At 42.0% G+C, this 27162-nt stretch overlaps 2 protein-coding genes across 3 annotated transcripts in view; one reads left to right on the forward strand and one right to left on the reverse strand.

Moving 5' to 3' along the window:
* The first annotated feature begins 18592 nt into the window (after positions 1 to 18592).
* LOC147607061 (E3 ubiquitin-protein ligase UPL3-like) overlaps positions 18593 to 27162 on the forward strand; it is a 42718-nt gene continuing 34148 nt past the window's right edge. For both annotated transcript variants that reach the window (XR_015264910.1, XM_086791577.1), the window contains exons 1-5: positions 18593 to 19938; positions 20148 to 20258; positions 20368 to 20484; positions 20573 to 20752; positions 20865 to 21032. Coding sequence is in view for 1 of the 2 variants with exons in the window: in XM_086791577.1 (XP_086647703.1) it covers positions 19006 to 19938; positions 20148 to 20258; positions 20368 to 20484; positions 20573 to 20752; positions 20865 to 21032 (1509 nt within the window). In the remaining variant the exon portion in view is untranslated. The remainder of the gene's footprint in view (positions 19939 to 20147; positions 20259 to 20367; positions 20485 to 20572; positions 20753 to 20864; positions 21033 to 27162) is intronic.
* On the reverse strand, positions 25224 to 27000 carry LOC147607062 (uncharacterized). Its single transcript, XM_086791578.1, has one exon. The coding sequence runs from the start codon at positions 26989 to 26991 to the stop codon at positions 25357 to 25359; it is 1635 nt and encodes a 544-aa protein (XP_086647704.1). The 5' UTR covers positions 26992 to 27000; the 3' UTR covers positions 25224 to 25356.

A 27162-nucleotide genomic window follows, 5' to 3' on the forward strand; every position in this document is an offset into this window, starting at 1 on the left:
AAAAAGCAAAGTTTAGTACTACAGAGAGGGTTAAGCGCGTAGGGTAGCAAAGAATTTTCGAAAGGTGATTTGGAATCTAAGTGTTTGATGGAGAGGCATTCGGCCATTGCCGTGAGGTGCCCCAAGGGCAGCCATAACTGCTCCATATTTTCATGATTACCCTAGATCCTCCTCGCTATCGGACCATCAGTGCCTATTGCACTATTTACACGGTCGTTAATGGCCGAGCCGAGAATAGGCAATGGTGGTGATGTGACAAGTTTCCTTCACATCCATGCACCCTTTTTTGTGGCAGCAGCCTTAACTTTCCTGCCTACAACATGCTGCTACCACCTGGCTCCTCGGTATTGGTACATATTGTTATCATATTTACATATGAGAAGTCTATTTTTGTGCTATTTCCTTTACCACTTTTAATTTTTTCAGACTCTTGTCCTGCTCCTAGCTAGACTCGGATTCTAATTCCTCAAATATCTTCGGATGATGATCCTAATTTCCTTCTGGACACACTTTTCCTTCATCTGGCATCTTTCCATATAATAAGGCTTCAATTTGTACCCATTTACCAACTTCTTGAGTTTTTCACCATCCAGAATCACTAGTTCAAAAGTTCATGTCCCCATTTTCTTGACAATTCTGTGTATGGGCTCGTCCATATCATTTTCAATTTTCCTGGGTGAGGTCCCATTCTTGATGAGAACAACAAGATAGCATCTCCTTCCTCGAAGATCTTGAACTTTGCATTCCTGTAATTGCAACTTCCTTCTCTTTTGCACAATTTCTTCTATCCAAGCCTTGTGCAGTCTCCTTTGATCCAGCTTAAGGAGTTCAATCTTGTGCACCTCTGATTCTTCTAGAGAGAGCCTTTCTGCTATTACTATCCTCCTGAGACTCTCTATAGGGAACTCCATGGGCACTAATGCTTCTAATCCATACACCATGCTAAAGGGTGTAAGTCCTATTGCATTCTTATAGGCTATTTGGAATTCCCATAATGCTGAGTGCAGCTTTGTGTCCCATTCGTTCTTCCTGTTCTCATTTACTATCTTGATCAGGATTCCTTTCAAGATCTTATTGGTGGACTCTTGGCTTGCAGGTAGAGTAGACTATCAACTTCTTGTGTATTATCATGCGCCACTCTATCAGCTTCCTGACCGCTTCATTGATCAAGTGGCTCCATTGATGAAGTGGCTCCCTTGATGAAGTGGCTCCCTTGGTTTGCTGACTATCTCTATTGGGCATCTGAATCTTGTCATTATAGTTTCATTAAGAAACTTCGCTATAGATGACGCATTGTAGTCTCTAAGGACCTTGGCCTCCACCCATTTTATACAGTAATATGTGGCCACCAAAATGTATTTGTTTCCTATCCATTGAGAAGGTGGTTTTAATGGGCCGACAATGTCCAGACCCCACTTCTTGAATGGCTCAAGTGGAAAGATTGGGTTACGAGGCATTCTGTTTGCATCATTCGGTTGTCTCGCAACCTTTGGCACATGTCGCACTCCTTAGGTATTTTGTGTGCATATTTTACTGTAGTTGGCCCCACCACAGTCCTGCTGCCTGGAACACTTTTCTACCGGTGACCTCTCCAAAAAAATGCCCTTCACTTATTCCTTGATGTGCTTCTACAAGAACAACCTATTGTTCATGTTCGGGGACACACCTTCTCAGAATTTGATCAATGCCCATCTTGTAGAGCTACCCTACTATTACTAATCTATGGACATGTACTCCGGAAAGGACAAGTCTGATAGGAACTACAACATTTCATCATACCAGCTCAATTTTTCTCCATCTATCAGGAAGAGCTATGCGTCTGGGAAGTCATCATCCACCCCCTCTGGATCTTCACATGTCTCCAGTCTTGATAAGAAATCTGCCCCACTATGTGTTTGTTTCCATGGGTGTGCCTAATGGTGAACTCAAATTCCTACATTAGCAAAAGCATCCATCTGGCTAGTTTTCCTGCCAGGTCTAGCTTATTCACTAGGTACAATAGTGCTTTGTGATCTACATGAAACTCAAACACCTACCCTAACAGATAGTGTCTGAACATCTTGATGGAGTAGTAGATCATTCCTAGTGACTCCTTTTCTATAGTGGAGTAGTTCCTTTCTAGTTTGGATAGCCTTCTACTTCTGCTTGCATAGTAAACTAGTCTAAACCAGCCCTCTAGTGACTCGTACATCAAGGCACTATCAATTGCAAAATCCGAGACATCAACAAATACATGGAACACTATGTCAAAATTTGGCTCTAGCTAGAGGATGGGCGTCGCATTCTGGATCCGTTTGAGATTCAGGAATGCCTCTTGACAGGATTTAGACCACCCATATTCTGCATCCTTCACTGTTAGCAGGCTGTACAAGGGTATGGCCACATTCGCAAGGAACCTCATGAACCTACTATGCCACTTGATTAGACCAAGGAATCTTGCCAATTATTTTGCAGTCTCGGGTGGTTGGAGTTTCATAATGATTTGCGACCTTGACCGGATCCACTGCTAATCCTTCTGCAGATACAATGTGTCATCCACTTATCACCACGACAAAGGCACACTTTGCTAGATTCAGGCTAATTATGGCCTTTCTGCACTTGTCCAGACATGTCGTGAGGTGTGTGATGTGGTCTTCCTTCTTCCCGAAGACACTAATTTCATCCATAAACACCCTCATGGAGGTGAAATATTCACATAATATTTCCTGGACCATCCTTTGGAATGTGGTAGGAGCATTTTTTAGCCCAAAGGTCATGACATTGGAGGTGAATGCGCCCAACTCTATCACAAAAACTATCTTTTCTTTATCTTTCAAGGCTATTAATACCTGGTTATACCCACTAAATCCATCCAAGAAAGAGTATGTTCGAGTGAAGGCTTAGCCCAATAGTACAATATAGTAGCACACTCAGTAGTCACTCTCTACTCTCTTCTCTATCCCGTATATCTTGAGCCCCTTACTTCCTTCTCATCTGCTCGGGTACTACCCGTTGGTGGCAAGATTAGTTACAAAGTTGTTACAAAAGAAAGAAGATTCCAACCCCAAGAGTTTGTTGTCCAACGGATACACTGGGTGGTGAGGCTAACGCAAGGCTGGGCAACGGCCAAGCTAGATGCCCACCAACACTGCTATCTACTCTGGGGTAATGGTTTCATCCTCAAATACAGTCTGCTCATGCTGTGCAGCTTGAATTAAGCTCCACATGTGGTTGAGGGATTTCTCTTTCTAGACACGTGCTCTTTTGCCCCCTCTCTTCCTAGAGTCTTTGCTGCAGTGCTTCTTTTTTCCTTTTCTCCCTTTTGGCCCATCCTTGGAAGTCTTCAATCGTTTTTTCTTTATTCCGTGCTTCTACAACATGTGCTTTCTTCATGGCCTCCACTTGTTCTTGCCTTTTCCTAAGTTTGGTCTTGGATGCCTTCATCTCCTCTGCACATGTGTTCTTCTCGTAGCATCCAATTGATCTTGTATGTTCTTTAGATCAGCATGGGTTGTTGTCAGAGCAACATTCAACTCATTAACCCTCATTCTTCCTCCTTTTGCTCTTGTATTCTTGGCAAGGGTTGTTGATTCTAACTCCTTCTTGAGGGCCTTTATGGTCAACCCATCCTAACTTTGTTTCTCCTTGAATTCCTCCACCAAACCCTCTAATTCTTCGATTTGGGCCCTAAGAGAAGCTTCATCACTGGCCCTTTCTTCCAACTTCTTCGTGGCCACCCAAGCATGCTCTTGCAGCTCATCATCGGGGATTAGGTCCATTGATGACCCCTTGTAAATTACAAGCTCCTTCTCCTTCCCTTCAGACTGCTCCTTTGGTTTCTTCCTATCACCCTTCAGAAGATTGAACCGTTTGTCAAGACTTCTAACTCCACTTTGCTTGCAGCTCCTTTTCTTTGCTGGCACCTTTGCCATTATGTCCCTCCTTTCCCCCTTGGTGGTGTTCAGCAGTTCCCACAACACTTGTCGGCTCTGGTCCTGCTAGTTTTGCTATGTCAAGATTCCTGGATCCTTTATTCAAAGTCTTGTCTTAAGTTTGGTAGGGAACCACTTGCCTGCTGTACAGGTAGGTGTGGGGGCTTGCATTGCCCCACTGTCAACCTCTTCAAATATTCTCCACACTTCCTTTAGGTCTTTGACTGCATGTCTTTCCCATCGTTTCGTTTTCTTCGCCTCTAACTCGTACACGTCCCGAAATTCTTCCACATCTAAAACTACCAGTCTGGCTTCTGTCGCCTTGACTAGCTCCACCTTGTCCTTATCTGCTCTGGCCTGCACCTCTCTTATAATATTAATTTATTCTTCTCTAAGTAGGAGAATTTGGTGTTCAACTCTTTCTTTGCTTTCCGTGGGCTTGTCTGGTTCATCCTTCAGCTGCATGTTTGTCTCTTCAGTCTAGGCTAGGGCCCCTTTTATCTCATCACCATCTCCTCTTTAGTTTCTTCATTTGCTTTTCTAGATGCAGACATAATGCCTCATAACCCCAATTTGCCACTCGAGCCATTCTAAAAGTGGGGTTTGGACTTCATTGGCCCATTAAAACTAGGTGCTCAAAGGATAGGAAACAAATACATTTTGGTGGCCACAGAAGATTACTATATAAAATGGGTGGAGGGCCAAGGCCCTTACAGACTACAAGGTGTCATCTATATCAAAGTTTCTTTATGAAACTAGAATGACAAGATTTGGATGCCTAATAGAGATAGTCAGCGACCAAGGGAGCCACTTCATCAATGAAGTGATCAGAAAGCTAACAAAACAGCACATGATAATACACCAGAAGTCGACAATCTACTACCCGCAAGCCAATGGGCAAGGAGAGTTCACCAATAAGATCTTGAAGGGAATCCTAATCAAGATAGTAAATGAGAACAGGAATGATTGGGACACAAAGTTACACTTAGCATTATGGGCATTCCGAATAGCTTATAAGAATGCAATAAGACTTACACCCTTCAAGCAGCATGGTGAATGGACTAGAAGCAGGAGTGCCCATGGAGTTCCTTACATAGAGTCTTAGGATAGCAATGGAAAAAAGGCTCTCTCTAGAAGAATCAGAGGTGCACAAGATCGAACAACTCCTCAAGTTGGATCAAAGGAGACTGTACAATGCTTGGACAACAAAAATTATGCAAAAGAGAAGGAACCTGCAAGTGGACATGAACACAAAGTTCAAGATCTTTGAGGAAGGAGATGCTATCTTGTTGTTCTCATCGAGACCCAAGAAAATAAAAAAAATGAGATGGACGGGCCCATACATAATTCTCAAGAAACTGAGGAGAAGAACTTTTGCACTAGTGAGTTTAGATGGTGAAAAACTCAAGAAGTTGGTAAATGGGTATAGGTTGAAACCCTATTATGGAAAGATGCCAGATGAAGGAAAAGGGTGTCTAGAAGGAAATCAAGATCTTGATCTAAAGATATTTCAGGAACCAGAATCCGAGTCTAGCTAGGAGTAGGAGCAAGAAGCAAGGTAGGAGTCCGGAGAAATAAAAAAAGGTAAAGAAAATAGCCTAAAAATAGACTTTCCATATGTAAATATGATAACAATATATATAGATACCGAGGAGCCAGGTGGCAGCAGCATGGTGCAGGCGAGAAAGGCAAGGGTGACACCACAAAAAAGGGTGTATGGATGTGAAGGAAAACTTGTCACATCACCATCGCCTATTCTCGGCCCAGCCCATTAATGACCTTGTAAATAGTGCAATAGGCACTGATGGTCCGATAACGAGGAGGATCTGGAGCAATCATGAAAGTATGGAGCAATTACATGCTTAAACCCCTCTCTGCTAAACTTTGCTCTTTTCCGTAGCTTCTGTGTTGCTAAGCCCTAGCATACCTAAAGCAAAAAGATGGTGCTAGAATAATTCGAGCCCCTATCCTCCACTGTGTATACAAGGAGGTGGATAAGCATACTCAATGGTTAGAGAGGATGGGATTAAAGGAGTTTGTAAAGCTGTCCTGAGAGGAACGCCAGGAGAACTACAAAGCTGCGGAGCATTTGGTGCAGCTCTGCAGAAATCAAACACCATCACACTTCGATTGAGCAAGAAGAGGTGTTCAATCCCCTCTATGTGGCCGAAGTCTTCAAACTACCAGCTGAAGGGGAAGGCGAGGTCAATCCAGCAGGATGAAGAAGACCTAAAGCAAAAAGATGGTGCTAGAATAATTCGAGCCCCTATCCTCCACTGTGTACAAGGAGGTGGATAAGCATACTCAATGGTTGGAGAGGATGGGATTAAAGGAGTTTGTTAAGCTGTCCTGAGAGGAACGCCAGGAAAACTACAGAGCTGCGGAGCATTTGGTGCAGCTCTGCAGAAATCAAACACCATCACACTTCGATTGAGCAAGAAGAGGTGTTCAATCCCCTCTATGTGGCCGAAGTCTTCAAACTACCAACTGAAGGGGAAGGCGAGGTCAATCCAGCAGGATGAAGAAGACCTAATAAAGGAGTTCGGCCCTTTGGAAGCTAAGGCAAAAGAGTTTAAAATTATAGGAATGCCAGATGAGGACCGACAGAAGCGTATGCGCTTCATGGTGGTGGAGATGATTAATCTCACCCATAAGTCATACTGCATGTCAAGAAAAGCATTTGGATTGGTGAAGGTAGCTAAGGCGGGAACAAAGGTGGCTTGGGTGGAGGTGCTTTACAACAATCTCTAAAGGATTTGATCCAGAAGGTCAGCCGCCCAAACACTAAAACGAAGATTGGCCCTTACCTAACAGTGCTTTTTAAAGCATAAATAAGAGTTGGAAAAGAGGAGAAAAGTTTAAAGGAGGAGTCAGGCCACAAAGAAGACACAGGACACAAGGAGGATGCAGCTACAAAGCCCCAGCAAGAGGGGAGTTCCAGACAAGTAGTGTCCAGAAAGAAGAGAGCGTTTGAATTTGGAGAGAAGTAGAAGGGAAAGAAGGGAAAACAACAGAGGAAAGAACAGCTCAAGGAGGACTTTGCTCGACATCATAGAAGTTGGAGGAGCAGCAGTAGGAAATCTCAACCATAGAACACCTGCATCTCGAAAAAAACACAGCTGGAAACCTCAACCACAAAAGTTGGAGCAGCAAGAAACCTCAACCACAAAATGCCTACATCTCGAACTGCATCTCGAACAAGCGCAATAGGAAATCATCATCAAGGAGCCCTTATGCCTTGAACAGGAACAGGCTGAGCCCCTGTGCCCTTGAACAAGTACAGGGGCTGAGCCCCCTTCACCCCATCCTATAAGTTTTTCAAATTCCATTGAAATAGGCTGGGTGCAGGGATGCCTTAACTATCTACAAAGGTGAATGACAAATGGATTAAAAGAAATAACCAAGCTGCTGTAGCAGGCGGTGGTCAGGGAGTAGGAGGATATCATCCAAAAAATTTGAAGCCAACAAGAACCTTGCAAGAAGAGCTGAACAGAAGAAGAAGGGAAGCAGGCTAGATGGACGAAATGAAAAAGCAGATGCTAAGCCTCCATAAAGCAAATGAAGAAACAAAAAAGAAAACGGTGATGATAAAAGGGGCCCTGGCCCAGACTAAAGAGACAAACAGGCAGCTGAAGTAAACAGAGCCATCGAAAACCAAGCAAGGGCTGAATGCCAAATCCTCCTACTCAAAGAAGAACACATTAATATTATAAGAGAGGTGCAGGCCGGGGGCAAATAATGACAAGGTGGATCTAGTCAATGCGGAATCCAGACTCGCAGTTTTGGATGCGAAAGAATTTCGAGAGGTGTACGAGCCAGAGACGAAGAAAACGGAACAATGGGAAAGCCATGCAGTCGAAGACCTAAAGGAGGTGCGGGGAGAATATCTGAAGAAGTTGACAGTGGGGCAATGCAAGCCCCCACGCCTACTTGCACAACAGGCAAGTGGTTCCCTACCAGACTGAAGACATGAATCCAAATGGAGGATCCAGGAATCCTGACACACAGCAAAACTAACATGACCAAAGCCGGTAACTATTGTGGGAACTGCTAAACACAGCCAAGGGGGCAAGGAAGTAGGACACAGCGGGGAGGGTGCTAGCAAAGAAAAGGAGCTGGTGCAAAATGAGCAGCTAAAAGTGGAGCTGGAAGTTTGGAAAAATGGTTCACTCTTCTGAAGGGTGATGGGAAGAAACCAAAGGAGCAGTCTGAGGGGAAGGGAGGAGCTTATAATTTACAAGGGGTCATGAATGGACCTAATCCCTGATGATGAGTTGCGAGAGCATGCTTGGGTGGCCTTGAAGAAGCTAAAAGAAAGGGCCAGCGATGATCGATGATGAGGCTACTCTTAGGGCCCAAATTGAAGAACTAGAGGGTCTGGTGGAGGAATTCAAGGAGCAACAAAGGCAAGATGGGTTGAACATAAAGGCCCTCAAGAAGGAATTAGAATCAACAACCCTTGCCAAGAATACAAGAGCAAAAGGAGGAATAATGATGGTTAATGAGCTAAATGTCACTCTGATAACAACCCATGCTAATCTAAAGAACATAAAGATTAATTGGATGCCATGAGAAGAACACATGTAGAGGAGCTAAAGGCTAGGGATTGGTATAAAACTCTCAGGGTTGAGGAATGCCTTCAACTTCACCACTCTTAGGAGATTGTTCTTAAATCAATTTGTGCATGAAGGAGTCTTATGGGGTGTAGCTTCTCTCAGCTACACAAAGCCGAGAGAGAGGAAGAGGAGTCGGTTAGAGATTTTATTCATCGTCTCAAGCATTTGAACTCTTGTTTCTTTTCGACTATTCAAATAATCAATTTACCATTTGAACACTATTCGAATAATCAATTGTTGGATAGATTCATCCACGGGCTTTACCATGAAGCGATCTATAATGTCTTTGTCATTAGAGGGATCACTACATGGGATGTGAAGTCACAACAAATGCCATCCAACTAGAGGATAATCTCATGGTGAAAGGAGCTAAAGCATCGAATTCTAAATCTATCGCTTTTGGAATCACGAGCCATAGCACTTCCACAATTAAACCCCTTGCTAAACGCAACACTTTAGCAGAGATAAATTTCACAGATTTCATGAAAGCACTCCAAAAGGGAATGAAGGCCAATAGAGCCCTCAAAAACGTACATATGTACCCAAGGTGAGAGATTCAATGGTGCTCAATCTGTCAACAAGGACATTTGACCAGTGAGTGTCCAGTGCTAAGGGCATGCTATAATGGTAATTGTACTTTTAATGGACGTTATGGTCATGAGGCTTAGTGCCGCATATGTGTTTGCAAACCCTTGCTAATGCTTCTAGTCCTCAACAGTTGGCTTTACCGGCTTCATCTCAAAACCACAAGCTATAATGCCTATGACATCATCTCAACCCAAGCTATAATGCCTATGGCAGCATCTCAACCCAATGCTGAACAAATGACACAACCACCTATTGTAAGGGGGATTTATAATGCACAAAATGTGTCGTTACCTCCACCAGTTTTGGGACCACAACAATTGGCTTTACCGGCTCCATCTCAAAACCACAAGCTATAATTCTTACGGCAACATCTCAACCCAATGCTGAAAAAATGACACAACAACCTTTCAAGGGGGGATTTATACTGCACAAAATGTCTCGTTTTACCTCCACCAATTTTGGGACCTCAACCACCTTCCTTGAGGATCACACCTCTTAATCAAGTAAGATTCGAGGAGCCTATTGCTTACTAAGAATATGAGGTAGATGTTGAACCCACCCCCCATCTCTTTGAGGACCCCACAGAGCTTCATTTGGACTATTATGTAGTGGATGGCAAAAGGGGAGTCAAGCCAGTTTACCAACTTGTTGTGCGATGGGCAAGGGTCATGACATTAATGCCACAGCTAGAAGAATGCCTCTTCAATGCTTCTAATGTCAAGGTCCCCATCAAGTTTCAGAATGCCCTCTAAATTTTTGTTATCTTAACCAAGAAGTGACCTTAAACATGCCATCGGCTACTTGTAAACCGTTGTGGCATAGATCATTAGATTAAGGACTACCCCAACAAGATTATGGTGACAAACACACAAATAGGACCCATCATCACACCCCTAAACATGATTGGGGTAAGTAATCAAACAACTCGACAGATCCTTAAAAATCTAGATCACACACTTTTTGAATGCTATCACCCGGCTACAAGCCCAAAACCAACATGTTCTTGAGCAATGATATGTGGCCTCAGTAGTGGAATCCAAGAAGAAGAAGAAAAACAAGAGAAAAAAGTCAGTTAAGAATGGGAATATAAAGGAAACCAAAAAGATGGGACTCCTCAAGAGCCAATCTTCATTAGGGACCTAGATGAGGACTCAAACTCCTTGGACACAAGGGATGATTCTGAATAGGGTAGGGAAATACCCTCCAAAACCAAGAGAACAAGGAAGGAGACCCCATGGGAACATGTGATTCCTGAAACTAAATTACACATGATAAAACTTGGATCTCATCCTGACCCTCAAAAGGAAATGGAGCAATTCTAAGAATTTGGTGATTTAGTTACAAAACCCAAGAGGAGATTGAACCAAAACCCAAGCAAGTGAGAGTCTCAGATACTTTGCAACCTAGTACCTTAATGCCTACTACTGAGATTCACAAACCTCTAGATGTTCCAAGTGTCATCATGGAAGAGACTAAGGCCTCCACCTCTCATAGTTTGATCCCTGATTGGTTCAAGGGACAACTAACATACGAAAACCCTGAGCCCATCTCAAAAATGGATTTTTCAGTACAACCATAACAGCCCGATTGAGTGGAGATCCTAAATTGTTTGAAGCAATGAGAGCTCTCCTTAATGGGGAACTCAATGTCAGATTACCACCATTTGCTGACATGCATAAGGCACGTCCCTAATACACAATGGAGACACCTCAAGTTGTACTCAAATCAATAGTCCCAGTGGAAGAAGAAAATACCAAATCTATGGTTAAAATGCCACTTAACAAACTGGGACAATACTTTGAAGGTGATGAGTCTAACCAATCATGAACAAGGGCATCACAAAAATGGGAGTCCTAGATGGTGGTGCAGGAGTGAGCATAATCACCAAGAAATGCTGAAGGAAAATGACCAAACCACTTCTAGAAGTCTCAAACATCCTTTTCAAGATGGCTGACAGGACTATCGCCAAACCTATTGGGATGATGCTATGTGATTTAAAGATCAAGGTTCTTAAACATCGGGTTAAACATACCTTCATTGTTATGGACTTTTCCAAACAACAACAATCATATGAAATGATCTTAGGATGCCCATTCATGAGAGAAGCAAAGATGGTACATGACTGGTCTAAGAACCATCTCTACCTCCAATTCGATGATTCCATCATCAGGGTTGATCTTGTAAGTGGCCACATACATCTTATGGGTAGTGGAAGACTTTTTGAAAACCGTTCAGACACCACCACTCATTCATCCCCATTCCAATATTGCTATACTTGTAGAGAAAAGACTGAGGTAGGGAAGAAACTAGCCCATAAGGATGTTGGGACAAACAAGCTATTGAGCCTGAAGATGATCTAAACTAAATACATATGATGGCTACAATTGATATCTGGGGAGCTAGAGGATCTACATGGGTTACACCTAATGGTGCAGAGCTCTCTAAGGTCATTCCCCTACGAATGGTTCGTTCTCTTCCTTCCAATATCGAGGGGATAGGTTATAGTGAACTTGAGTCCACATGGGATGACTCAAGCTCAAGCCCCAATAGTGATGAGGAGTCTAAAATAGAGACTGAAAGCAACACCAACTCCTCAATCACCACCACAAGAAAAACAGAGCTCACAACATCCAAAGAAACTTTAGGGAGTAGCTCCGAATCTAATATGGATTCCCAATCTGAAGAAAGGGATGAATTTTATCAAGATGATAAGGAACATCTCCAAAGATGGCAGAGACGTAAATGCTATGCAGTGAATCATCATAAAAGGTTGCAAGAAAGAACCACTACCACCCACCAATGGCTTCACTACATGGGTGCAATTAACTTACAATGAAAGTTTATAGACAATTGGGGAGAAGATTTGCAAAAGGTCCGATATTGTAGACCACCCCCAATTGATATAGCTAAGGTGGAAGTCTCTGATGAACCAAAACCAAGTCGCTACGCTAGAAGGAAACAAAATCATGAACGTACATAGAAGGAATGAGAGGCTAAAGCTGTAGCTAAAGCAACTGACAAAGGAAAGGAAAATGAGCCTGATTTGCATCTAGCACCTGATTACAAGTCATACACCATAGGGGAACACGAGTTAGTGTTTGATAATGCCAAACGTAACCCCACAAGTGAAAGTGGAGGAGTCTATGACGGGCCTCGAGAGGTCAAGGAAGTAGACTTAGCTAAACCAAGAGAAGATCCTAAGCATAATACTTGGCCGTACATGGATGAAGGCTGCAGGATGTATGATTGACTGGTCGATAGGGTGTGACTCTGTGAGTGAGACCAAAACTGAACAATCTACTCATAAACCCCTGCCACCTCTCATTGATATCGAGGGTCGAAAAGAGGAGGAAGCTTCGACATCCACAAAATCTATGGAAACCCCCTCCACTTCAACATCTAATATTCAAAAAACTCTCGATCCTTCTACCTCCACATAACAGCCACCTTCATATCAAAAGAACGAAGAGATTCAACGAGCTACAAAGTGGTAACCCAAATCTAGTTGGAAATGAGCTCCCAAGATTTCTCAATCCATACCACCTCAACCGACCGAGAAAGGAGGACCTCAACACAAGAATTGGCGCAGGAAGTCCAAATTACAAAGTTACACCAAAATGTATCCCCAAATGCTTATTAAAAGCTCAAGGCTACTACGAGGGTAACCATTGTATTTGGATACCAAGACATAAAAGTATACCATTAGTCTCATTGCCACCACTTACCAATTCCCAAACCTCCTCATCATCAATGATGGATAAAGGCTTCAACAGCTCAAATGCAAAACAAAGGAAAAGCTATCATAAAAGAGCCTTCACCACCAATGCCCAAAAAAGTCTCAATTCCAAATAGAAACCCTATCACACAAGACATGATGATTTATGGTGAAGCCTCTACATCGCTAAAGGTTACAATACCATTGATAGCTATCCAAGCCCCAACCCCATTGATCTCCCTAGATGAGCGACCCACTATGCAAGTGTCAACTCCATTGCTCATCATCAATACTGGTGAAACCATAAGCTCCATCCGGTCTTATGAGAGCCCTTTACCGCCATTAAAGCTAGAATTTGACATGTCATAACAAGTAACCGAGGAAACTCCTAGCCAACAAACATTGATGGAGAAAAGATAGAAGGGATGGTTGCAAAAAACCTACAATACCTTCTGTGAGGTCTCCGTAAGGTTAAGGTAAGACAGAAAGTAGGAAGGGGGGACTTACGCTAATGTCATTACTTTTTTCCTTCACATTTTTCTCCCGGACTATATCCATATCAAGAGGAAGCCTATTGGAAAAAAACTAACCCATGACTATCGAGCTTGAATCAATAGTGTAAAGCAATATAGCAACTATACACATTCTAAAAAATCGACTAACCATACATTTTTTTATTAAAAAATAAATGATGAGAAGGAGCACATATCAAATAGAAGAATGAAGTATGACTCTACTGTGACTATAGGCCGTGAATATGGGCTTTTTATGGAACGACACGAGTGACCCTATCTTGGACCTGGATTGCCAGGAATGGTACGATTGAGGGCAACTAAGTATTCCCCCTTTCCAGACCCACTCACGCTATTTTTATGTACCACTAGGGGAGAGATGTTGTGGATCCACCTTTGTGGACTTGTTCTATCTACAATTCCATCCCCTTTCACCATGTATTACCTATAGTAGGCATCGCATATGTTGTACGCACTTATGCTGGCAGTGTAGAACTTATTTTAGGCGCTATGGGACAGGACTATCGTAGTCCATGGTAGGAGAGACACCACAACAACACGATTAGGAGAGAGTATGTTACCTAGTGGGAGGACCTCGGCAAGATAATACTACACATGAACAACTTGTAAAGCAATGGAGGAGGATAAGAACTTATGTACACCATCAGTTATGGCATAACTTACCTATAGTACCCATGCCATATCATAATGAGGATGCACTCAGACCATTACCTAGTAGACCAAAGGACACATATATATATATGGAGCACACCCGAAAAGTCAGAATGACAAAGAATCAGAGCATGCTTACGAACTATGGTTTTCTAACAATGAGCTTGCTAGATGAGTATGATTAATAGGTTATTGAGGTGCAGTCATGTAGACCAGGATCTAGAATTACAACATGCGGTGGACATGCAACCTCGATATGGATAGGATTTTCCTCATTGACCAAGTGCATTCTAGCCCATCCTCACCTTTTGCAATTATTTAAATCTTTTTATGATTCTCCATTTACTGTTTGTTTTAGTTCATGCTTGCATGGTTAGGTATCTAGTCTATCAATTTTCTATAGTAGAGTGCTCTTCTTCTCTACTCTTCTATTGAATGTGTGTGATTGAGTGAGGGAGGAGGGTCGAGCTTCCATTGGAGTGCAATGGCTGTGTTGGAGTGGAGATTGGAGCGTGGAAGCATGGCAACATCATCTCCTACAAGAATCCGAGCACAAGCATCCACATGAGGTGAGTGACACATCTTGTTTATGCAATTGTGGAATAGGTTATAGTAGAGTAACTTCTTGGTTTGAGCTGCTTTATGCTCTCGAGTGTGGTGAGGCAAAGCCCCACAACATTGGCTAGTTCTTGCATTCTTTCTATGGTGCAAGGGCTTCCCACCATGGGTGCCTTAATACCTACAAGTTGCATCATAATAATCTTCATCTTACCTACATGCTCCACAAATAAGTCTTTGAACTCCATATCAAGCCCATAGAACTAAATTTTCAGATTTGTTTCTAAAATTTACCCTAGCTCCAAACACTTTCTCTAACTCATCCCAAGCTTCTTTGGCATGCTCTTTGTTGCTCATGTGATGAATGATATTATGCCTAAGTCTTAAACCAATGATGGCCGTGGCTTTTCTATCTTTATTTATCCATGCTTTGACCTCAACATCGCTCCCTTCCTTAAGCTCATATCCATTTACTACCCCCCAAAGTTCCTTTAGCATGTAGATACATGGCTTTTGTTTGCCATGTATAGACTCCTCCGTTGCTAAACTTATCCACTAAGATTTCGGTAGCCATGGTTCAATGAGGAAGGTCTTACCAAGATTTAAAATGTAGCAATGTCTAATCCTCTTACATAGATTTGAATTTAATTTGTGTGCTAATCAACATAAAGATCACTAATGATGATAAATTAACCCTAAAAAATAGTGAGCAATATTGAATGGTTAATTGAGATGAGAATCTAACTTAAGGAGCTTTAAGATTTGAAACAATAGCAAATAGGGTTGACTTTAGACTTTTTGTCATTGATAATAAGGATTAGTGAGCTTAATCATAAACTAATCAATCATAATAGAAAGGCAATAAAAGAAAGCATCCAAGCCTAGATCTCTTCATACACTTCTCCAATCACATTTTTTTATGCTTCCAGCAAATTTGAAACATGCAAAAACCCCTCAAGAGTGTGTCCTTTTGAGCTAATTTGAAGCCAAAGTTATGAATTTGTAGTTTTTCCCAAATTGATGAGCATCACCTTCAATCGACAAATTCGCGTGGCTGCTAACAGATTTTGAAAATTCCTTCAAGCAGTGGTTGCGCCTTGAAATATTGAAGTTCCCAAGCTTATGAGCAATGGTGCCGTGTTGATAATGCCAAGCCTCCAAACTAACTGTTTGTTTTTAGTCAAGTCAAAAAGAGAGATGAGATTACTAATATTTGTGATTAGCACTAATGACAGGGTTGAAACTTGCTAATGCTAAGTGCTAGGAGTGAAGATGAGGTGTCTTGGCTCTAATACCATGAGAAAATCCATGGTAAGAGAATGTTATAAGGTGTGAGAGGATTGCACAAGAGAGCTATGGTGGGTGGAATGTGACATAAGGCATAGTTTAGTGCATAATGCTAACCTAATCACAAATATTATGAATGAAATCAGTGCTAATGAAGAAATCACATTTTTGCATTATGAGAATGAGCTTGATACATCCATATGTAGCTCTCATTTCCTATTCATCTACCATAGTTGTTAAGGTTTTGAGAATGCAATTTCTAGCCACACATTGTGTATGCTATTCACAACACCTTTGGTCAGTGCAATAATGTACAAATACATAATCATTGTATCAATGGTTTTATACTCAATAAGAAAAAGTGTAAACCTTTAGTAGGTGCCTCTTTGTGCCTCTTTTACAAGCTTTCCACAACTTCAAACCTATTAAACAAAAGAAATGGCTCTTTTTCATCCTAGTGCTGAAAACTTTATTGCATTCATTTTCCTTTTTGCCTTGGTCCACCTCCCTCTTAATTACTTGCCATAACACTAATTCATTAATCAAAATTTCAAATAGCTATCTTCTCTCCAAAACAAGAATTTTATTTCCATAAATGTTTAAGAAACACTATGCTGGTTCCACCAACCTAGCATTTTATAATTGTACTCAAACTCATTTGGTTTATTGAAGAGCTTTGGAGGTGTTCTAAAATGGTTAAACTAGTTCAAAATAATAATGTTATATAGTCATTGACTAATCTATAATGTTAAAATAGGAGTTTTAGCACATTCCACATAAGTAACAACAAACACCTACATAGTTGGGCAATTTAAAATTGAACTTTCTAATTAAACATATCCATCATTACAAAGAGACCTTATTTGCATTAAATTTATTAATGGCTTTCATTGTGTATCACATAAAACACAACTACACAACAAAATGGCAAGTATGGATTTATGAGATATAAGCTCGTAAGTTCATAAGCTATAATTGAGTTGCAACTACAAGTGGACTCCATAAGCATTTACCTACTTGTGATCTTAAGTGTAAAAAACAAATCTCTCTCTCTCTCTCTCTCTCTCTCTCTCACACACACACACACACACACACACACACACACACACATGCACGAACGCAAGTGCACGTGCACACGCATGCACACACACACATGCATGCATGCACGCACGAATACAAATGCACACACGTGTGCATGCACGCACGAATACAAATGCACACATGCATACACGCACCAATACAAATCCACACATGCATACACGCATGCATGAACGAAAGTGCTTGTGTACGAGTGTACACACACACACACATGCATGCATGCACACACGAATGCAAGTGCGCGCGCATGCATGCCACGAATGCCAATTTTTAAAGCCTATCCCAAAATATAGACCCAACAATCATAAACAAAGATCATACCATCTCTTTCTAGAATTTATTCAAGGGTCTCTCTCTCTCTCTCTCTCTCTCCCTCTCTTTCACACCCCTCACACACCCACGCATGCCTGTACGCGTACACATGCATGCACACACATGCACACACACACACATACACACACACGCACACACATGCACATGTAATATATATGTATGAAGTATCTCAAAATTGACATTAGGAAACAAAAACATGGAAACTGATACTCTAGCTTAACATTAGGAAAATATAACATTGAAACTATTGTGTGAAAAGATGAAAAATAAATTTAAAATAGCAAGATAAAAATTTATTATTCTCTCATAAAAGCAAAGAGCTTTGCTTTGAAAGGTTCAACACTATAAAACTTACATGATGTAAAAGGATTGAACTTTTATGTAAGTGTTCTTCTATGTGCTCTAACCCTTCTCCCCTTCCACCAAAAAATAACTTAAACTTGGGCTTGTTTAAGAACCAACAAAATACCTTTTAACCACGGATCCTCTTGCATTCGACCGCACATGGAGGTGCATGAAGAGCTCGCACATCAATTTTCAAGCAATACGTGTATGTGTGGTTGTGTGGATGTAGCACTATATGTTGTAAATTTGGTCAGTTGAACCTTGTCAAAGGTGTCCTTGCTTTTCTTACTACTTAGCAGACAACTTTCGCCAAAATTGCTTGCATGACATGACCAATTCAAACACGGAGCAGATACTGTTTTTAACAAATTAGATCAATGTGTGCTCTATACTTCAAAGCACTCCTATAAACTTCTTATTGTGATGTGGCCATGACAAGTTGAAGTAGGTTGTGTAGGAATTTTATGTCTATTGACAAGATCTAAAGCCTTTTTATTTTTTTCAATCATATGAATCGCATGTGGCCAGTTGGCTTGGCTATGATGTTAAGAATTCTCTCTCCATTGACAAGTTTTAGTACAGCTTGAAAAATTTCTATCAGAATTTTGAGATAAAATTATATTGAAAGTGCTTTCAATTTTTGCACATTATTTTAAAATTAGGAAAATAAAATTTAGAATGGAAATTCTTGTTTATAGCTGGGAGAAAGGGAAAATTTAGAATCGAAATTCTTGTATATAACCGGCGAAAACCTGGAGTAGCAGCTTGGAAAATTTGTATCAGAACTTTGAGATAAAATGATATTAAAAGTGCTTTAAATTTATTTTAAAATTAAGAAAATAAATTTTAGAATGGAAAATCTTGTATATTAATAATTATTCGGCGAAAAGAAAAAAAGGACCGACGCTTGGGTTGAGGGGTTTGCTATAAATATCCTAGACTAGACTTTTAATGTCTTTATTATTTATAAAAAGCTCTTTGGGCTATAAAAAGTTTGCGTTTATTCTTCACTGGCGCTTTTTCTGAAGCAGAAGAGAGGACGTTGGGGAGTCGAAGACCTCACTCGCCATCGCGTATCAGAACGCAAAGCAGGTGCTAAAGCTTGTGATTCCCTTCGCCATAGCCCGCAGAAGGTAGCCATAACGCAGGAGAAAACAATCGCAAGCAGCACCAATGCAAGCAAACGCACAGAAAACCAAGCAAATTGAGCCCTAACGAGCGATCAGCGGATAAAAGAGAGCAGAATTATTTCAACAGATTACTCTCTTTGAGGAGAGCGCGCAGAAGAAAGCTCCCGGAACCAGGAACAAGCAATCAAAAGCAGCACGTATTCGATCAAAGTGGGGGCGTGGGCGTGTTTGTTTCCTTTTATGGAAACGCGTAGCCGCAAGAGGGCGCAGGCCGCAGAGCAGCGTCCATCGCCCACTCGAGCAAAGAAGAGGCCTAACATCTCCTCACCATCAGTATCACCCGTGGCCTCAACCACAGTTACCACCCGGTCCTCCAATCGCAGAGCATCTCATCACACAACCAGAAAAAGGCATAACACAGACAAAAACAGCATGGCTCCCAGCACTGCCACTGCCTCTGCGGTGCCACCCATGATCACGCCAACACGGCCAGAGAAGAATCGCGGCACCAGCAAGCCACCCAGCAAAGAGACCAATGTGGAGGCCCAACAACGCATATCCAAACGGCATCAACAAGCCCTCCAGAGCATCCCAGAACTTGATAAAGAAGAGCAGCAACGTACCACCACCCATCGGGGCAAAGAGGGCCAGTATGTGGATAAGGGTAAAGAAAAAGAAAAGCAACCAGAGGTTATAAACAGGGGCAAAGAAAAAGAGAAGGAATCACAAAGAGATGATGCAAACCTTCAAAATTCCCAAGTTAACAATAAGATTAACAATAATTATGATGATAATTATCATGCAAAGCTTTATCACGGCATCATTAAGGGAGCATACAATGCACCCTCACGTGGCATCCTCATGCAAATTCTGTCAAGTTTAACATCAGGTGATGAACTGTGGCAATTGGATGGTCTCACACAGCTGTGTGAAGTGCTTTCTATGGGGACTGAGGATTCACTTGCCGAATTCCCCACACACTCCTTTGTGATGGAGTTGGTGGGCCTTCTTAATCATGAATACAACCCAGAGTTAATGCTTTTAGCAGCGAGAGCTCTCACACATCTATGTGATGCCCTTCCATCATCTTGCAGCCTTGTAGTTAATCAGGGCGCAATCTCTCACTTCTGTGGGTTTCTGCTATCCATCCAGTATATTGATCTCGCTGAGCAGGTAAGGATGCCCAACAATCTTTGCCAAATTTTTGCCCTACTGTCTCTTATTATGTGCTTTTAAACTCAAAGCATTGGATGATTTTACTTAGTCCTAGCATGGAAGAGAGAGAGAGAGAGAGAGAGAGAGAGAGAGAGAGAGAGAGCCTGCCTGGGAGGGGGGGCGGGTAGGTTTACCTCTTGTTCTAATGCGAATAATTATTTTTGCAGTCCTTGCAAGCCCTATCAAAAATATCTCGCGAACATCCGGCTCCCTGCTTGCGAGCAGGAGCGCTCACTGCAGTTTTGTCGAACTTTGAATTCTACTCTACAGGAGTCCAGGTAAAAAATTTCCCTGCACACCAGTGCACGCAAGTGCGGGCTTGCTTTTTATCTTTGCTTCTTATGTTACAAAGTCTTAATACCATGTCACGCTTTGCCCTTTTGATAGAGAGTTGCTGTTTCCACAGCTGCAAACATGTGCCGACACATGCCGTCAGATGCCTCTGACTTTGTAACCGAGGCAGTCCCCATCCTGACTAACCTACTTCAATACCCAGACACAAAGGTAGTTCAAAGATTTGTTTTGGTAATCTTTAGAATGTTCATCCTAATTGTGATTTGGCAATTTATAGATTTGCTTTTTGTGGTATCAGGTTGTGGAGCATGCTTCTGTTTGTTTGACACGTATAGCTGAGTCTTTTGCATCATCATCTGAGAAATTAGATATGCTTTGCTCACATGGCTTGGTTCTTGAAGCTGCACGTCTCATTTCTGTTGACAATATTGGGGTAGACATGGTTTCTCAAACATCTCTCAGCAATTCAACCTACACGGTGCGTGATTTGGAAATAGGTTATACCATTGCAAATCGATAGGTCTTGTTGTCAATATCTCCAATTACACTTGTTACTGGATCAATTGATGGATGTGGCCACAACATTGCAGGGCTTAGTTCGACTGTTGTCGATATGTGCTGGTGGTTCAGCAGTCGCAGCAGAAACTCTTCTGCATATGAATATCAGCAGCATTTTGAAAGATATCCTGGCTGGCTCTGGACCGCCGACATCAAGTAAATCTGTTTCCCCTATGGCGATGAGCATGCCCCTAGAGCAGGTACGCACACGTCCGAGAGAGATGTAGTCTTTGAAGTTTGAACCTGAGACCTGAGAAAGTCCATATTGTATGTTACAAGAGTAGTAGCGGAGGCCCTTAATGGTGAATTAAGGCATGCGTTAATTACTGATTTGGAAACGAATAGAGAAGGAGAGAGAGAAGAGAATGAGAGCTTTTCACAGAACACAGTACTGGTCCCCATCTACCCACTTAACGGGGGCCTGGCCCCCTAACATTGCTGATCTATTTTCTTGTATTGCTGCAACTGTAATGAGTACAAAGAATGGGGTGGAACCTGCAGAGTACACTGACGTTAGGTAGATTGCCTTTCTCTTGGACAGGAAAAGGACCTGTGTCAGCCTTCAGGTGCTTCTTTAGGCTGTATTTAACTTGGCTGCCCTGCACCACCCTGGACTTGGTTGTGTTTCTCTCCCTTGTTTTGCCCATGGGGCTGACTGGAGGATGCACACACTTGTGGGAGGTTTAGATGCCTTAGACTGATCCCTGGCCCCCTTTATAAAGGATACAAGGCTGGCCAACTTGGCCTATAGGCCCGACTGAGCATTAGGGTTGGACATGGGCTTGCATGAAAAGGTGTGTCCAGATCTGGGCGCCCTCTCCATCATCCCCTTTTCCCATTTTTCTGGCTGCCTGGACAAGCTGTGTATGGGCTGTACACTACCCATACATCCATGGCCCCTTTTTTGAGGAGTTGTTAGTACCAAAATTATTTTTGGATTCAACTTAAAACCTTAACCTAAAGACTCTAGTCTGGCTGTCCACACCTGGCATCTTCTCTTACTTAATTTGTTGACGGATTTATCAGTGCCTACGGACAAGCCGTCAACAACGTTGGATCTTTCTTGTAAAATACTTGTTCTTGTTCCACTGGGGAAACAACAAAGCTATCTAGGAGCATCCAAAACTTGGACATTCTTATGCCGCTCCAAGTTCATGTCCAAGTCTAGATCCAAATCCAAGTTCTAGTTCCAATCCAAATCCAAGTCCAAGTTCCAATCCAAGTTCTAGTTCCAATCCAAGTCCAAGTCCAAGTGATAGTTCCAATCTAATGATCAAGTCCAAGTTCTAGTTCCAATCCAATGATCAAGTCCAAATCTAGATCCAAGAATCACTCACTCATCCCATGAGTAATCTCCACAACTCCTACAGCCTTGTCGATGAAGAAAACCATGGAAAAGCTCTTTCTGGCACGAAAATTGATATAAAACCTATTTTAATGGTTTTCAGGTGATAAAAACCTTCAAAAAGCAGTTTTAAGGGTTTTTGGAAGAGTTTTAGGGTTTCTGAAATTTTCAGTCCGAACAGCTCCGCACATGTCCGTAGAGTTCCACACTACTGTACGGATCCGTACAACCGTGCGGACAGATGATGACGTGGCACTACAATTGATGAAGGTGCTATGAATTAGCGGGCAACGATGAAAAACTCCATGATTTGGCTCATGATCAAGTAAATGATGATGGAGAAGATGATCTTCATGCTTCAACGAAGATGGCAACGCGATGAAGAGGTTCTTCTTCGACTTGATGCTCAAGCCTCTCAATATTGGGGAAGCCTTGCTTTTTGCCAAAAAGTGATGCTTTTGCCTTTTACATTGATTTTGGTTTTTTTAACAGTAAAATATTCCTCAACTTTAGTCAAAAGTTCTTTAGCTTTGCTTTTCTACTTCAAGGACTTGCTTTTTGGCCATGGAGCAAGTGGCTTAGTCCGGCTCAATCTCCTCTTTCGAGGCACGCATGGGTGTGTTGTGTTGTACTTTTTAATTCCATCCAATTCAAAAAGAAAAAATTAATTCATTCAGTGCCACTGTGAAGGGTTGTCTTTGAAGGAAGGTGAGCACATAACCATGGCCCTATACTTTTGCACGATCATTACGGCTTTCTCAAATCGCAAAAGAGCCCAGTCACCCAATGCAAACTCTAATGCACGCTTGTGACGGTCTGCTGCCTTCTTTTGCTTTTGTTGAGTTTTTTGGAGTGCCAACTTAACTCTCCTATAAGCTTCCATGTTCTTGACATACTGGTTAGCTTGAAAGATCTTATCCTTTGTGTGCAAAATGGGCGGTACCTTTTTCCCTTCTTCCATAATCTCAAAAGGCGCCTTGCTCGTCGAGGTATGGATGGTGTTGTTATAAGCGAACTTCACCAAAGGAAGATACTTTTCCCATTGTTGCTTGTGCTCTGACACATAGCACTAGAGAAGATCTAACACTGTGGAATTAGCCTCTTCGGACTGCCCTTCTGTTTGTGGATGAAACGATGATGAAAACTTGAGAGTTGTACCTATATTGTCAAACAACCCTCTCCAAAATAAACTCGTCATCCGTGGATCACGGTCACTAATGATAGTTCATGATACTTGAAGATGTTCGCCATGAACAACTTCACCATGTGATCAACTTTGATCTTCTTATGCACGGGAATGAACTGAGCCTGCTTACTGAACCTGCATATGATAGTCCAAATGCCATCATTCGCCGTTTGTGTCCTCGGAAGATCAAATATAAAATCCATGGCAATGCTCTCCCATGGTCTATCTAGAATAGGTAAAGGCTGAAGTAACCCTGGTGTCTTCTGACAATCAAACTTCACCTTCTGACATACGATGAATTGCCTAACAAAAGCATCAACATCCCTTCTCAAGGTTGGCCAATAAAAGAAAGCCTCAACTGCCTTGACCGTGGCCTCAATGTCCCTATGACCTGCATACGGTGGAGCATGACTTTCAATCATAACCTTGAGCCGTAACTGTCAAAATGCGCAGCGGAGATGATAACCAAATCTGAGACCACAAGAGCAAGTAGAGTGTAGAAAATAGACAGCACAAGAGAAGGAGAGAGAGAGGTGTGTAACTCTTCTCTATACACAAGATCCCGAAGATGAAAACAAGATACAATGAAGTGGGGAGCCATGGGGCCATTTTATATGGCCCCATATATGCAGTTGGCCTGCAGTAGGGACAGCCGACAGGACAAAAATGTCCATGACCAGTAAATATCACCAGTCGGCCAGCTTCTAAGGGTCGGTTCTCACACGCGTGGAGTCGGCCAGCAGCAGACAGAATCTGGGACTGCCAGTGACCAGTCGGCCAGCATCTGGTACAGCCGACAGGTCCAATACTGCCTCCCACACCATGGAAAAATAGAGAAAAAATATGGAGTGGGGAAAAATGAGAAAACACCTACAAAGGGCGGGCACACCCACAACAGAGACCCTGGTGTCTGATAAAGACAGGAGATGACTTCAAACAGTAACTGCCTAGTAACACACAGTCTACCATGCATCAACAAGAAGCCATCCCTGAGAGTATAATGATCATGCTGCTGACCCTTAGATATCTGATCATAGACCTTGCCAAAATCCTCATCCTACGCATACTGCTCTTTCATCTCATCAAGCTCATGATGATAAACAAGTGAAATTGTTGAGACCTATGGCTTGTGTGACAAAGCATCTGCCACAACATTCTTTTTGCCTTCCACATGTACAATCTGAAAGTGGAACATGAACAAAAAGTTGGCCCATCTCATATGCTTCTCAGAAAGCTAGTTTGCATGAGGAAATAACGCAAGGTCTGATGATCTGTCTGCACAGTGAAATCAACCCCAAGCAAATAGTGTTTCCATGTAGAAAGAGCATGAATTATAGCCAACATTTCTTTCTCATAGACATGTAAATGCTTCTCGGCATTCTGTAATATACGACTCTCATAGGTTATCACATGTCCTTCCTGCATGAGAACTGCCCCAATGTTGTTCCCACATGCATCACACTGGACAATAAAAGCCTTTCGGAGATCCGGTAATACCAATACGAGATCTGAAGTAAGCTCTTCTTTAAGCTTCTTAAAGGTTGCAATTTCTCGATCAACCCATCGAAACATAGTTCCCTTCTTTGTCAAAGCATGAAGGAGCGAAGCAATCTTAGCAAAATCTGTATGTACCATAGTTTTTTCATACGTTTTTCATACGCATACGCATACGGGTATGAAAGTATGAAAAAAGTATGTTTCACCGATACTGTATGAACCATACGTGACCTAAAAAATTAACTAACTTTTTTGCACATAATTCAAAGATATTTTAAAACATCCATTCCACATTTGAAGTATGTTGTGGAAATCTTACTCTCAAGACAAAAAATACACAAAAGAGACTCAGGACTCGTTATATTGATCTAGATTATAGAAAAGTAAACTCGAATGTTGAAGGGCCAAGACTCGCTGCCAATAAGTACATGAAAAAGCCTAGCAATAGATCAATCATCATAGGACCATAGTTATTAACTTATTAGTATGTCAAAAGTTAAGTCTCTAGCTCAGCATCTTCATCTTCATCATCTTGCCCTTCTTCCTGAGAAGAATCACAAAGCTGGTCATCATGCTCATCATCATCAATAGAGCTAGTGCCTGCATGATCCCCACTATCAACAATGGCATCATTAGCATGTATCTCTTCCTCTTCCTCTTGTTGCTCTTGAAAAGTAATCAGCCTTTCATCATCCTTTTCTTTATTAATCATTGCCAAGGTCACCTCCATCTTCTCATAGCCCCTCTCCTTTATCTTTGACACAAGTCTTAAGTTAGTATGAATGTATACTAGCTTTTCTGTATGTGAGGGCTTCAACCTATTCCTTCTCTTTGTGTGTATAAGAGAAAAAGTACTCCAATTTCTTTCACATGGGGATGCACAACTCCCTTGGGAAAGAACTCGAATAGCAAGCTGTTGCAATTTGGGGGTGCTAGCACCAAAGGTTTCCCACCATTTCACAGGATAATGCATGCGCTTTTCATCCTTTGCAATGGCATGGGAAAAAGAGCCACCCTCTGATTTATAAATATCAAGCTCATCAATGATCACCCCTTGCATATCCAAATCATACTTTGCATACCGTAGCACTACCTCCATCCATCCATTATTCACTTCTTCATCACTCTCTTGGTTCTTGCCACGCCAAAGAGGATGCAAAACAAAACCTGTGGCATGCAACGGTGAATGCATCATATCCCATCGATCAATGCACAGACTCTTAATGTCATTAAGTCTTGCTTCCTCCACATTTTCAAGGGCTTCGATCTTCTCCACCATGCGATCAGTAAGCTCGTAAATCAGCCCCATTGTTGCACCTTCTCTATCAGCTAATCGCAATATCTTCAAGATAGGACCACAAATCTTGACAATTAACTTGGCATTCTCCCAAAACATAGGACCCAAAATTATGTTAGCAATCTCTTGACCCACATTTGTACGAGTAGCCTTAAGTCTTTGCCATTCAGGACCAACAACCAATCTCCGCAAACCATTGTACACTCTATCATCCAATAGATTAGCCAACACAATATACATGTATGCAAATCTAGTGGTAGCAGGCTTCAACAACTCCTTTTGACTGTACTTTCTAAACAGAGCCAGGATAGTCGGTCTCTTTGTGATAAAGCTCACAATCTTTATGCCTTTCTCCAAAATGGGTGCAATCCAGCCTATTTTGCCAATGTCTTCAAAGAGCAAGTCTAAACAATGGCATGTGCATCTAGTGAAGAAAATAGAAGGCCATTCTTGCTCAATTCTTTGGCCAGCAGCAATGCAATTAGCCGCATTATCCATGCATACTTGAACCACATTTTCTGGTCCCACATCCAAAATAACATCTTTCAAAATACCAAAAATGTACTCTCCTGATTTATATTGGCCACTAGTGTCAACAGATTTCAAAAACACAGTGCCATGTATGGAAGTAGCCATGACATTGATAATAGGTCTTCGCCTATTATCTGACCAACCATCGCATGCAATTGTACATCCATACTTCTTCCATTTCTCTCGCACACCATAAAGATCCTTATCAATGCACTGTACTTCTGCAACCAACTGCCTTCCCCGCAATGCATGATAACTCGGGGGCTTATAGCTAGGCCCCACCTCCCCCACTGCTCTGCACATGTCCTGGAAATAGATAGATTTCACTTTGAAATGCGGGATATCCTCTGCATAAAAGAATCTACGTACAGCCATGTCTGCATTCTTTCTTGCCTGCAAAGCCCAAGCTTGGGTAAGAGTGCCAGTGCTAGTGCCAGTGCCACTAACTCTTCTCTTCTTGGAAGAAGAGCCCAC

Source organism: Cibotium barometz, chromosome 56, assembly GCF_041138505.1.
Source record: "Cibotium barometz isolate CiBa-2024 chromosome 56, ASM4113850v1, whole genome shotgun sequence".
Taxonomy (NCBI): domain Eukaryota; kingdom Viridiplantae; phylum Streptophyta; class Polypodiopsida; order Cyatheales; family Cibotiaceae; genus Cibotium; species Cibotium barometz.